At 41.1% G+C, this 14,375-nt stretch overlaps 1 protein-coding gene across 6 annotated transcripts in view; it reads left to right on the top strand.

The window, feature by feature from the left end:
• The window catches only part of GRIK4 (glutamate ionotropic receptor kainate type subunit 4), a 475,013-nt gene that overhangs the window by 287,685 nt on the left and 172,953 nt on the right, over positions 1 to 14,375 (top strand). For all 6 annotated transcript variants that reach the window (XM_089678554.1, XM_089678550.1, XM_089678553.1 and 3 more), the window contains one exon: positions 7,377 to 7,541. In XM_089678554.1, the coding sequence (XP_089534680.1) occupies positions 7,377 to 7,541 (165 nt within the window). The remainder of the gene's footprint in view (positions 1 to 7,376; positions 7,542 to 14,375) is intronic.

The following is a 14,375-nucleotide window of genomic DNA, read 5'->3' as shown; positions in this document are numbered from 1 at the left end:
GTCCAATATCAGAACACAGAGATGTGCGCATTTACTTTACAAGTACATGCATGGTACACATATTATTATTATTATTATTATACAGAATTTATACAGCGCCTACAGTTTGCGCATATATAAGGGAGACAGTACAATTACAATACATTTCAGTACAGAAGGAATGTGAGGGCCCTGCTCGTGGAGCTTACAGTCTAAAGGAAGGGGGATGAACAGTAACACCCAGCAATGTTGAATAATCAAAAAAACAAACAAAAAAAAAACCTCTTAGTGTCTTAGTTCATTGCAGAAGCCATTAAAACCCAGTAATCAAAAGTCTCTTTATGCTAATGAATTCATAATGCAAATTATAATTCAATAGCATGTGTCTTGCTTTACGAAATTGCACACTTTGCCCAGATGCAGTTTTGACATGTTTAACCACATTTTGTGTCTCCTGTGGAGAAGCATTAGCTAGTGAGCCGGAGTGTGGAAGGGGGAAACAGTTGAGTTATTTTTGCAAATATTCTCTTATTGCTGAATCTCTCTGTAGCTAAACTGACAGAGCTAATGTTTGATGTCAGGCACAGGCATAGAATCTGATGAGAGGGATTTAGAGGCAACTGGGAATAGACGCAAAGCCTTTAGTGTGCAAGGCAGATGTCTTTCAGAGGACCTTGCTTTAATGTCATGGACATCAGAGACTTTTGATATGGACACATTGCTTTCACACAACGAATATGCTATTGCTCTTATAAAATGTGATACAGAGCTTAGCATAGTCCATCAGTAGTGAAGGATTATTTGTGTGATAATTCTCTTTTTATTTTTTTTTTCACCTATTTCCTGTGTGGGTAAGCAGCTACAGAGTCAACTAAAAAATAGTTATATCGCTCCTGCTTTGCTTTTTTTCTTTATATGTTGTGAGGCTGATTTACAAAATGGAATAAACAAGATGTTTGACAAATCACAAGCTTAGGGTTTGGATTACATGCCCGTGTGTGTGTGCGCGAATGTGTGGGAATGTTCACATGCGCAATTGCAATCCAAAAAGAAAACAACCGATAGTACACTGATGTACTAATGTCTGACTGGCATATCATGCTATGATCCTATCTCCGGACCAGCTGCTCTCTTCCCTCTCCTTTGCCAGGTTTCTCCTCCATAGTGTCAGTGACATTTTCACTCTCCCAGCAGGTCCTGACTGAATGAGTCCTAGTGCTGGCTGTTGAGTGTGGGTAAAGAAAAATGACTTTAAATACAGGGCAGTCAGATATATTTGGATGGTTGGCATTTATGCTAAGTGTTTGGTTTACATATTGAACAGTACAGTTTTGTGCAATGCTTCTACTGCATATGTGGGCAACTCTTACGTCTTTTTTTCACTTGCATTTATAATCCTTTTAAAAAAGGCATAATCTTGCGAATAATTAGCACATGCTTATGCTGTTTAGACAGCTGTTTCTAATGCGGAAGTTTCAGAAATCTGCAAATCACAATATCACACGTTGCTAAGTTTAACAAGTAGTGGTGCACTTTTATCTACTTAAATGTAATATTAGAGCTGAACTCGGACAAGAGACTACTGACTAACCCCAGTGAAGCAGCTTATTTTCTGTGTAATGTTTAGGGCTCTATTAGTCTCTGAATGTCACCAGTGTTTTACCTGTCCCAAGCCTCCAGACAGTGGTTACCTCTTTGGTGTCATTACTTTTAAGAGCTTCCTGTTACATTTACATCACCACCATTATCACTTTTGTTTAGGAAGAGATTATAATCTATCAAGTATAAAAAGTAAATATCAAGGAAAGATGTGGATAGATTTGGAGGATCATACTGTCTATTATGGTATTAGAAAGATAGGCCTAATATAATCTATTAGTTTGTAGAGGACAGGGGTTAGGGCCTCTCCATGTAATGTAGGCAGGTGCCATGATATGGGCTGACGCCAAGAGCTCCATGCTCTGTTGGTTTCTTCTGGGCTAAACTAGGCACCTAGCCTAGGGTCACCTCCCTTGCACATGGGGTACCTTTGCTTGTGCCATATCCATCAGTACACTGCGACAAAGCTAAAGCCTCTTTCAGGGAACTCAACCTCAAGACAGACTTTGGAGTTTAGATATGCTCATACACTGCACATTTGAGCATAAAACTTTGCTCCAGTTAACTATTGCATCCCTGTGTCAATGTACATCTTCACTGTAGACTGTAGCATTTAGGAGGGACACACTGATCCTACGCATGACACAAAAGCTCACTCCACCTATCCAGCCTATTTCTGCTACCTTACTACCAGTAATGGAATGGAGCCCCGCTTTCCACCTCCCAAGGACTCCATACGTGCACTTTAACTCCTATTCTTCCATACCTGTGGTCAGGCTAAGGACCTCTGCAGCACAGATCTGCTGCTGTTGCTATGGGAGACGGATCACTCATGGATACAGTGTCAACAACATCTCTTTCGCTGCAAGAGGCTGTCTCACCTATCACGGGTACACGCTTCATGATAGGCTGCTTGCTAAACTCCGTTACCCTTGGTAACCAGTTTGCTGTCTTCATACCCCAATGTGCTTTGACTGACCCAGACTATAGACTATGTGCTGTGCCGCCTACTTGCATTACACCCCTTTTAGTAACTTCAGACCAGACAAAGGACAAAGTTTCAAAAGCTTTACTGAACATTCTGAACATTAAAAAAGTCCAAAACAAGTGCATCTTCTCTACCATCCCTAATCCCTAACCCAGGCTTATTTGCTGCCCCAGCATATCTTCAGGCAGAAATCCATACTTGGTAGTGCCCATTATTTCAGAATCCAGGTTTGGCATCTTCAGGGCAGACTTTGCGTCCCAGTAGTCTCCATACATAGTGGAAGGCTGATGACAGGAGTCCTGGGCGAGTACTCCAGCATCGGCATCAGCATCAGCAGGGAACCCCAACAGTGACAGTGGCAACGGCAGATGGCAGAGACTATCTGGGCTTTGGACCACTGTCCCCTTATATTGCCACAGGATCAGTGGGTGGGACCCATAAATACCCACCAAGAAAAGCACAGGAAATAGTTAACCCTAACCCCCCCCCCCCTTCGGGGCTGCATCTAGTTAAACTACACATAGGCAACTTGCCTACAAATGTAAAAAGAAGTGAAACTAGGAGTAAAGTTTACCAAAGAGTATATACAGGGAGGTGTGGCCTTACTGCTAATGGAGTAATACGCAAGACACAGTGAGATTGAGAATCCACCACATCTATCTGGTTCACCCATGCTCTGGATACAAACATTTATCCTGCTTAGAACCTTTTCTGTTTACCTACAGAACATTATGACATCTCCAAAATGAGTGCCTAAAACCCCTTTCAAGCTGGAAAGATTCTAGCGTGAAGTACAAGACAGTTGAACTGGCCAGTCTGGAAAAATAACTAATATAGTCACACAAGACAGCGTAAGAATCTGGAAGCTATTGCAACCTGCAAAGTAAGCCTCACCAAAAGAATTGGATGGGTAAAGTTTGATGTATATGTGCTTAGACACTTACCTGTCTGGATTCTGAAAAAATATCTTTGCCTGGTCAGTTCCTGCCTCACTTCCTTTCTTTGGGGTTTGCAACAGCCGAGATTTTGTATATCAACGTTGCAGTGACCCTGGCAGCAGGGAGGCTTGGCGTACCCTGACCTATTTAAATATTATTTGACAGCTATGCTCCCGCACGTTCATAATTAGTTAACTGTGGATGAATCCAATGCCTCAGTGGTATTGGAAGCCTCCTGCTTGGGCTCCTATGAGGCGTTGAGGAACCTTATTTATCGTGGCCCAGCTGCTCCTCTTCTATTGACCGGAGCAATGACAATGGTATTGCAGGCATGGTCTACAGCCTACTGATTGTTGTAGATGTGGGGCGACCTCAGCTGACTTCATTCTTCATTCATATTTTTTGGCAGTGTGCGCATATTCAGCTCTTCTGGAAGTCGGTGGTCGCCTGTATCCTTTCGGTTACCACTATTCAGGTACCACTAACGGTGGATGTGTGTCTGTTGGGGTTGGTCGACTCTCTGGCACACAGCATGGCCTCCAGAACCCTATTAGGAATCTTATTGTTTTATGCGAGGAAAGCTGTTGTGCTGAAATGGAAATCTCCAGGTGTACCCATTTCTAATTGCTGGAAGAGGTTAATCAATTCCATGATCTCATTGAGTGAGGCTACCTACCAATCTTGGGGATGTCCCTGCAAATTTCACAAGGTCTGGGATATTTGGGTAGACTCTTCATGAACGAATGTGGAGCAGGATCCTTCCACATAGTTTGAGATGGTTTAAATGATGTTCCCTAATGACCCCATGGAGCTATATGATGCCATGTTGGTTGACTACTATTATAGATGCTCTAGAGTTATTTCTGTTGGATTCTCTTATGGCATTTTAGCCCTGAGTCTCTGGTGTCTTGGGAATGCTCCAGACTCCCGCATAGTGACTGAGCGTGCTTTTTGTTTGTTTGTTTCATTTGTTTTGTTTTTGGCAGTTACAAGTTTTCACCTTTGTAATAAGTGTTGTACCGAGCCTGGGTATTCCCTATAGGCTCTGTTTTGTATATTTCTACACTTTTAAATCGAATAAAAAGAATTAGCAAAAAAAAAAAGTTTGTATTCTGAGGTTTGACTTTCAGATACTGATGATCCAATTTTCTGAAACTATGACCTGCATCAACCAGGTAGAAGACTAATTTGCCGATGTGAATGCTGCAAAACACAGAATTAGCTTCCCAAAATTGGTCAGAGGATCAAGCAAATCAACTGCATAGATCCAGCATTAGGATGGTAGAGCTGATTGAAGAAGCAGACACAATACAAGAAAGCCTGATTGGAGGAGATGATAGTAAAGTTTTTTGGCTTTGTGATGTTTCCAAAGACCCTTTTGGTTGAACAGGTACAAAGGATCTCCCTTAAATCTCCACTTTCTTTTTATCTGGATTTCTTGCTGGAAGTTCAACATCAAAAAACAGTCAATTCATTTAAAGTGATATTAAAGGTAGTTTGAAAAAATAACAAATATGTTATAATTACCTGCTCTGTGCAGTGGTTTTGTACAGAGCAGCCCCGATCCTCCTCTTCTTGGGTCCCTCCACTGGTGCTCTTAGTTCTGTCTCAGCCAATGACGAGGCAGAGTCCCCAGAAAGCTGAGACACACATACACATTGCTGGATCGTGATGGGGCTCAGGTAAGTATTGGGGGGCTGAGGGGGGAGCTGCACACAGAAGGTTTGTTTACCTTCATGCATAGAATGCTTTAAGATAAAAAGCCTTGAGCCTTTGCAACCACTTTAATCACATACTCTGCTAAACTATTTACAGAAGAGCACAAGAGAGCACTTTTCCTCTAGCTGTCAAAAGAGTTACAGCAAAGGATTAAGCTGCAACCATGACCTACAAGTACTATGACTATGATTTTTGTTGTCCACACTAGTCAAGTTCATAGTGTATGTTCTGGCTCCCTTAACACTTTTCTGATAAGATATTTACTCACTTACATGATGTAGTGGCTTATCTTTCACATTGGTAACCTTGGACACTCACTGCCACTGACACTCTCCCTCCCTCCCTTTCTCCCTTCCACCCCTCCCTCCCTTTCCTTTCTCCCTTCCACCCCTCCCTCCCTTTCCTTTTTCCCTTCCACCCCTCCCTCGCTTTCCTTTTTCCCTTCCACCCCTCCCTCGCTTTCCTTTTTTCCTTCCACCCCTCCCTCGCTTTCCTTTCTCCCTTCCACCCCTCCCTCGCTTTCCTTTCTCCCTTCCACCCCTCCCTCGCTTTCCTTTCTCCCTTCTACCCCTCCCCTCCCTCCCTTCCTTCCACTCCTCCCTCCCTTCCTTCCACCCCTCCCTTTCTCCCTTCCTTCCTTCCACCCCTCCCTTCCTTCCATTTGCTTTCTTCATTTCTTTCATTCTGTATAAAACATTTAACAGTGCCATCTCATGAGATAATTTACAAGGGCGTATTTAGGGGCGGAATTAAGAGCAGGGCAGGGTAGGGGTTGGATGGGGTAAATGGTGGCGAGTAACTCTTAAGTCCTGGCTAGCAACTCAGTACTTGAAATTTTGAGCCCTGTCATTAGTACTATAATAGTGTTCTGGACTCTTCTAGAAGTGCTAGCACATACCTGCAACAGGTTCATAAAGCCTGTAGATATGGCCAAATGAAAGACAATTCTGACAGGCAAAGCTATGGCAATACCTCATAGTGCTAAAGTGTGACCAGGATGGGACTAGGTGTAAGTCTAGGCACTACCTGAAAGTGGCGGAAATTTGTCTGCCAGAACAGCCTAGCATTTGGTCATATCTGCAGGTATAGTATATTCAGACACCTCTAAATGTCAGCACTTTATACAGTACCTGAAGTAGATAAAAAGAATATCTGGTCCTAGAGGCATAGTATCTATTAAGTATCTATATCTTATTACATTTGATAAGAGGAAAAACCACTGCAATTATGAAATGGCCTATAATAATCAACATATTTCTGGAAGATACTGAGATCATAAATAGCATTGCCTGAAGGCGTTTTAGTGAAGTAAATAATTCTTCTATCTTTGTTACGTTTTTTTTATTCATCGTTTAATAAACATTATCAAAAATGTACAAATTAACTGCATTGATACACAATAAATTGTTAGAACAATCAATGGACAGAACACACCAATAAATATATGCTCATCATATATCAAATAAGTACTATTAGAGGTGTTAAGTTAAAATATCACGCCATCTTGCAAAAAAACAAAACTGCATATCTTTTTCATCCCTATTAGGAAAATTCATCAAAATAGTCTATTAATACATATTCATACAATGATGTATTCAGATCAAAGATCCTGGGGACCCTGTAGCAGATACACATCTTTAATTCTTCTTTTACTGCCAGCAATACCAAGATTATTATCTTATTATAACTAGTTGTGTTCTGTATTTCCTTAAAGATTTTAAGAATTTCTTTATCAAATGTCAATTGGCACATTTATTCAAACTGAATCTGCTCTCTAGTACAAGGTTATTCCAGCATCCTCTATCAATCATCTGCACAGTGACAAAAACCTATTCTAAATTTATCTGCCCAATGAGTGATCATGAAAAACATTTTAAAATGCTCAGAAACATGAACTAATGCATAGATCATATGGGCACATTACTATATAACCACCATTGTGAAGAGGCTCCAGTTGGCCAAAGAGTGATACCTGTATTGCAAGAAACTCCACATGAACAAAATATAGCAATATTCCAGCCACAACAAACAGCTGAAGAATTGTCCGATTATAACTGAAATACTAAAGTAAATCTCCCCCATTGTGTTGTGTAACAGTGCCACAAAAGGTAGAAAGGTAACAAAATTAAAAACATCACTTTTTCCTTCACCAGCTGCAATTCTGGATGACCCCATGGAATGCAGTAGAGGAGAGAGACTTTCCATTACATTGGCAAAGGACAGAATAAATCGAAACCCTGAGAGGCAAGGAAAATCCAAGCTCGAGGTTGACATCTTTGAGCTTTTGAGAGACAGCGAATATGAAACAGCAGAAACAAGTAAGTAGTTTTTTTTTCTAATGCTACAAACATACAGTACATATATACTACAGACTCATTGAGGTGCGATTGTATTTGTTGCCTGAAATTTCCTATCGCCTTTTGAGCCACTCCAAAATAATCAGTAATCTTTGAAATATACTGTATATCTTAACTCCACCTTCCACTCTATTAATCAGAATATTAATCAGAATTCCTAGTAGCACATTACCAGTCTGACATTGCTACTGCCTGCCGAGGGCTATAGTTATTTATTTATTTATTTTTTAATTGCACCTATGTTGTGAAATGGTTGTTCATTGGCTGGGCCCAACTATAGGGAATAATAAACGTCCCAAATTAGAGATGAAGATGGCTTTTCAGTGGCTGGGACCAGCAAATTAATGACTGTTTCACAGGAATTTGGGAGCTGTTGAGAAAAAACATTGCAAACCCTACACAGACAAGTCCAGTAGAGTACTGTAAGAAACGTTCATTTTGGTGGGAACAGGAGACAAAATTTGCCCTTTATGTTAAACGTAAAATTGCCCTTTGTTGTAAGAAACAGTCCACTTACAGCAACCTTAATACAACATTTTAGCAAACCTCATTGCAGATTACCAGCCACTGTTATTTAGATACTGGCACAAGGGTCTCCAGTAACTTTCTCAAACTCACTGTTGTCTGCTATAAATAATTGATCAGTCTCAGCACTGTAATAAGAGAAAATGTGGAGGTGTTTAAAATGTTACTTTAATATCAATTTAGACATCTGTGAAAATTGGAGGCAAGTAATGAAACATTTGATGCATTTATAATGCACAATCATGGTGCAGATTTGCGAGGTGCAGTCACATTTACAGTTGTTTGCCCACTGTCTCGTTTTTCTGTAAAGAATAATGCACTATTTACCACACACATCCTTTTTTGTATCCTTTGCCCTATGTATCTGAAACTGTAAAACAATGGGGTGCATGCCAGAAGAACCAAAAATAGAAATATGCAAATCATCCATGAGTCGAGGGCTGCCATGTCCCTTAACTGTATCATACAGTAAATTGTGTCCCATGGGACTTTAATGCAGCCAACACCACAACAGTATATAAAATACATAATTGAATTGTACACAATTCATTAAATCACTCCATAAAAATATCATATAGATATTCTGGTTTTGGAAATGTACATTACTACAATGTGTACCCCTAAATTCTGGGCATATAATGAATCATACACCAATAACCTCAAAATGTTCCTTAGCCGCAATTCCCCAACACATTTCAATTGATCTGTACAATCATGAGTGGGTAATAGTAGGGGTACCTACATAAAAAAAACAAACAGCTGGAAAAATCTGCCTTGTTTGTTGTCCTTTTATGCATATCAATATGTAACAAAGGTGAACTTTTTTTTTTAGATAAATTGAAAAAATGTTTTTCAGTTTAATATTATAGCATTATAGTGACTGCACACTTTTTAGCCTTGTCATAGACATTAAAGTTCCCGTGGAGGCAGAGCACTCTAAAACCACATTTATAAAGTTCCTATAGAGGGCAGAGCACTTTATAAACAGCAGAACTCTTCTTGGACTTAATTATGTCAAGGAAGAAGGAAGGAGATGACAGCATCGATGATAGACACTGCTTTATTGGCATTTTTGTGTAATATAACTATGGAGTGGCTGCTGAACTTTACAAGATTCCCTGCAACTCAAGTACCAAGATTCAGTTATTTAGTCTTTCATTTGAGTGGACTGTACAAGCCCAGTTGCATCATACTGTATTCCATAACTTGGCATTCATTTTCTAAATGAAAATGGTACACTTTGAGCTGGTGATGAAAAGGATCATATCTGGTTAAATTGGCATATTTTGTGTGTGGATAGTGTAGCATAAGTTCCAGATTTAGTCCTCCTTATTATACTGCATGACAGGACCTTTCCTGACACAAGCATGACGGCATACATGAATGGGTATAGGCTCCACCTCCTGCCCAGTCCCAGGATTGGTTATACTATATAAATCATTTATAGTATATGTATAATTGTCCCAGTGGCAGCATTCTCCTTTTTTCCCCCCTCACTGCTTACCTGGTTATAGAATTGTTTTAAAGCAGATTTTTTACCCTCACCTTGCCGGATTAATCTGGCCTATCCACACAGGTTCAGCTCTCTTCATGCAGGTTGTAAAGCTCCTATAAGAGAGAGGCCTCCCCAAAATCCAGGTACCAGGGTGCAGAATGCTGGTCTCTAGGGATTGCACAAGTGTCTCTTTCATCATGACTCTTTGGATGGACATTCATTGAACTTCCTGCTGGCTATGAGGTGTTCAGGTGGTAAGGCACCACATTGTGCACAAGACAATAGAGTTCAGCTAGTGGTATACTGTGAAGAGCTGTCATCAGATATATGCTGTTATCCAGCACTGCTGAAAGTAGGCATCACACATGTGAATCTTTGCTGGCTTATTGACCACTGTTCTGTCTGTTTTGTCAATGCCTCACAGGTTGTAGTTTGTGTCTGCCGTACTGCTAATGCATGGGCTGATAGTACAGGTGTTTGCTGTCACAGAGTTGGGTCTTTCCTGTTAACTCAGCAGTGCCTGGCTCTGCAGGTTTGGCTTACTGTGTATTAATGCTCTAATGCTTGGTTTGTTGTACTTTCCTCTGTAGTGCCTTTGCCTGGTGTAGGTTAACCTGCCAGTGCTGATTATTTGGTGTGTATTAACCCTTCATTGCTTTTCCTGTGATAGATTAACTCTTCAGTACTAATGATTGCTATGCGTTTTTATGACTGCTGTGCGTTAACATGTCATTTCCAATGTTTGAGTGAATTTCAGTATCTGCTAAGTTTGCATTGCCTTAAGTGCTTTGCTTGTTAGACATCAGTCTGTAATTACTTCTCTGATGTGTCAAACCTTGCTTACACTGGCATGGAGGTTCATTTGTTGCTGGTCATTAGGAGCCCTTGGGCACTACGACTGGCTGGAGGCAACTGGTTGGCTGAGGCTCTTGGTTCACTGTGGCTAGTTGTGGACAGCTCCTTTCACAGTTGTTAGTGGGCTTTTTTGCAGGTGTATTACCACATGTTGTGTACCATCCCTGATACTTTTTATTTGCACTAACATATAATTTTCAGGGCTACAGCTACAATCACTTCAAGCACTTGTAGTGTAAAAATGGTAATATTCTGGCCAACACTCCTAGGCATTCAGTATGCCTATGGTCCTTTAGCTCCTCTATGAGCCAGGAACTACCTAGAGACCAGCCAGGATAATTAAGGTGAGAATAAGTTAGGTATACTATCCTAAAAAGACTGCACATTATGGGCATAATGGATTAAAAATCTTGCCACCCCTCAACACCAGCACCACTTCTCAAGAGGAGAAGAGGCAACTTGCCTTGACAATGACAGTGCATTGCCAGGAGGCAGGCTAAAAGAAATCTCACTACAATGATCATCCTGGGCAGTATTTGGCTTGTGGTTAGCTGGCTTGCCTGCCAAGATGCTATGCCAAGTCGCATGTCAGGGGCAGCAGTGGAGCCTTCTGTTTTCATGCCATGTACACAAAATGGTAGAAAAGTAGTCTGCAGTTATCCATGTGCTCTATTGGACTCACTGGAAGGTTGAGAACTTTATAATCAGGTTTTCTAAAGTAATGGAAGATGTGCTTCCTGCACTAAAAACAGTGACCCCACACATGAGACAAGTTTTCCCTTTGGTGGAGGCTAAAGCCAGTCAAGATTTCATAAGCTACATGGCATACCAATCGTCACAATATATTCACTTTGTTGGGTATTCACCTCATTGACCTCCTAGTCCAAGGTCAATAACATAAGTCAGTGGTATACAAAGTGTCCAACATCAGAGTTTCAGTGACTCTCAAGCAATGAAGTTGTTTTGGTAACACAGCCTAGGGAGCCTCAGTTATGCTCCAAACAGACAGAAAACTTGTCATGTCCTATCTTTGCTGTCAAAAAGGAATGCAAGATTATTCAACTGATGTCAAAAGTATCTCCCATTCAGATTTGCCAAAAGTAGAACCTTTCTTATCTCATCACTTTGTGTTCTGGCTTCCCAGAACTTTCTGTCAGACACTGTAGTTCAATGTATCTACAACAAATAAGGTTATCAGGATCTCAACCTCACAAGTAACCTCTATGGTCATAAATGGAAGTTGATTCTTGCAAGAGTAAGCTTCCCAGAGGTGGAAGCAGTGGAACTACTAACATCAAGGATGCAGGTTATCCTATATATATCCAGCAGACTTCGTGGTCTCCAGGCTCCTCATCAGGATCCAAAGTCGTCTAATTATGACTAGGACAAAATTTTTCCAGTGGCCTTGCAGGCCATGGTATCCTCAAGTACAGTCTCTCATCCGGGAATCTCCTATTCCCCTCCCGAGATTCCAGACCGTACACAGCATGGCCAAGTGTAACTTCCAAATTCCTATATATAGCTGCTGGGCACCAAGAAGTGAAGGCTCACCTGGAGGTCTCACCTTCAGTGTTTGAAACCCTGTTGAAGCCAGAGCACCTGCTACAAGCTTCATGTAAACCTTGCAGAATTTTAAAGGATGGAATCCTCTGTTTCCTGCTTTAAAGATTGAGTTTTCTGAAAGTAAGCCTAGATATGGGATTAAGTGGTAGTAGAGTCTTGGTCATGTTCTCACTTTCTGGGATCCGGTGACCATCGCATATCTTGGTAAACCAAGTCTGAAAGGCCTGTGCAGGCTGTTCTTTCCCCTTGGGACTTGGCGTGCAAATAGTGCTGGAGATATTGTTCCACTCTCCATTCTCCTGGATAAGACTTCCTCAATGTGCTCAGTAACACCGAAGCAGTATTTCTTACAGCTTCCATGTCTGGATGAAGGATCTCAGACATCCAAGCGTCGAGCTGTAAACTACCTTATAGCTATCATTATCAAACAGAATAGTTCTAGCTCTAGTCTCTTCTTCAGCACCATTCAGAGGTCTTCAGATCTTTGAATCTGGATCAAGACATCATCCTTTCAGCATGTCCAAACCAAAATTTCTGAGTCACCACAAGCATTGGAAGTGGACTCGATGTTGAAGAAATACATGGAAATGGCCCTTCATCAGAAGCTCGGACAATGGGCTCTTCAAGCCTAGCAGTGTCAGAAGAAGACTTTCACTGTCCACTAGGACAATTCCATTGTCACTGGTCAAGGTAGTCTGGGGTTATATGGCAAAGATGAATCCATGAATTGAGTGCAGAGCCCACTTTACCAGACGGATTGCGTGCTCATGGACAGAATTCAGAGGTCCTGATTTTCTGCAGGACAGCAACCGAATCCACGTAGGGTGCATTTCTAGCTCATTACAAAGTTGGTCAAGCAACATTGACAATAAAGGAGTTTGGCTTCAGTTCTGAACGAATCTAATGACATTGACTAAAATGCTTCAGCTTTACCTTCCCTTGTTTGTTATTCTACATCCCATTCATATGTGCTGTCATGCTTGTGTCAGGAAAACAGAAAATTGTATACTTACCTGATGGTAATTTTCCTTTCCCGAGGCATAAGCATGTCAGCATACAGCTCCCTCCCTAAGGCTTCACATGGAGTATAGTTACAAGAATGCCGCCATTGGGGAAATGACTAATTTTTATAGTATAACCGGTCCCCGATTTTGGCGAGCCTATACCCATCCATGTACACTGTCATGCTTATGTGTCAGGAATAGAAAATTGCTGTCTGGTAAGTATACAATTTTCCATTTTACTACCACATTTGACTGAAATAAATAGGCTGAAATACCATATTGGTGATAACATAGGGATCCAGTTTTTGAAGTTGGAAATTAATGATTTTGGGCCAGCATTAGATCAAATGGGTTCTTAAGTTTTTAAGCTGACATTTTCTGTTTCTTATTACTATTTATAAAAAAAAATATTTTATTATTGTTGTTGGTGTTATTATTTGAGATATTCTTTTACTTCCTGTTTGATGAAACTGTTGTCACTGAGACATTAAGTGAGGGGGGAAATCTCTCTACCGGAGCCCCAGATAGCAGTAAACCCCCATCATAGTTTCTAACTCTCTCACTCTGTTGAAATCTAAAAAAATGGCTGATTGGCTGGATACCTTTACGTGCAATATGATAGAAGTACTACATTGTTTTTGACACTCCCTTCTTTGTTTTACCCTTTTGTACTTGTGAAATGAAATTGGGCAACATTTTGTCAGGCAAGCATAGTGGCAAACTGTTTTCTGCTGTTGATTCATTGTTCTTAATGCTTGTAGTGATTCTGTGCTATCAAACTAAATGGTAAACATTGTATAGCACACATTCTGCAGTGTAACGGCCATAAAACAAATAGGTACCTTGGCAGAGCTTGCAAAACAAGTATGCTGGCTCTACTTCTTCCACAATACATTGCCAACTCTACTAATATGGTGTATGGACGTACACACTTCTGGGTTATACGCAGTGTTGTAGCCATGTATATTCAAAGTGGTGACCTCCCTATGATAGACCACAGCCAGTCAGAGTGGTTCCCCACTCCTGACTGTCTGCCAGCAACCACAGTGGCGTGCTTCTCTTACTGTCAGGCCCCAATCAATCTGAGCACCACACTCACTAGTCAGCCAGTCAGAGCAGCTTGCTCCTCCTGCCCAGCTTAATTAAACTCGGTGCAGCTGCCTGAGCAACTTTTCTGCAAGCTGGCTGGCAAGTCCCTGGTTATCGTTCCTGCTATCTAACCTGATTCTTATCTATCGATTCTACTGTCTGCCCTGATCTTTGACTTGTATCTCTGGACTGTAACCTCCTGAACTATTCCACCCCCCCCCCCCCCGTTGCCCATGGAATTATTCAGTAAGTTATCTGCTGCTC

Source organism: Staurois parvus, unplaced genomic scaffold (genome assembly GCF_062004578.1).
Source record: "Staurois parvus isolate SC_StPar_1 unplaced genomic scaffold, SC_StPar_1.0 ptg000207l, whole genome shotgun sequence".
Lineage (NCBI taxonomy): Eukaryota > Metazoa > Chordata > Amphibia > Anura > Ranidae > Staurois > Staurois parvus.
The sequence above is the reverse complement of the archived record's forward strand: the minus strand, read 5'-3'. Positions and strand labels throughout refer to the sequence as shown.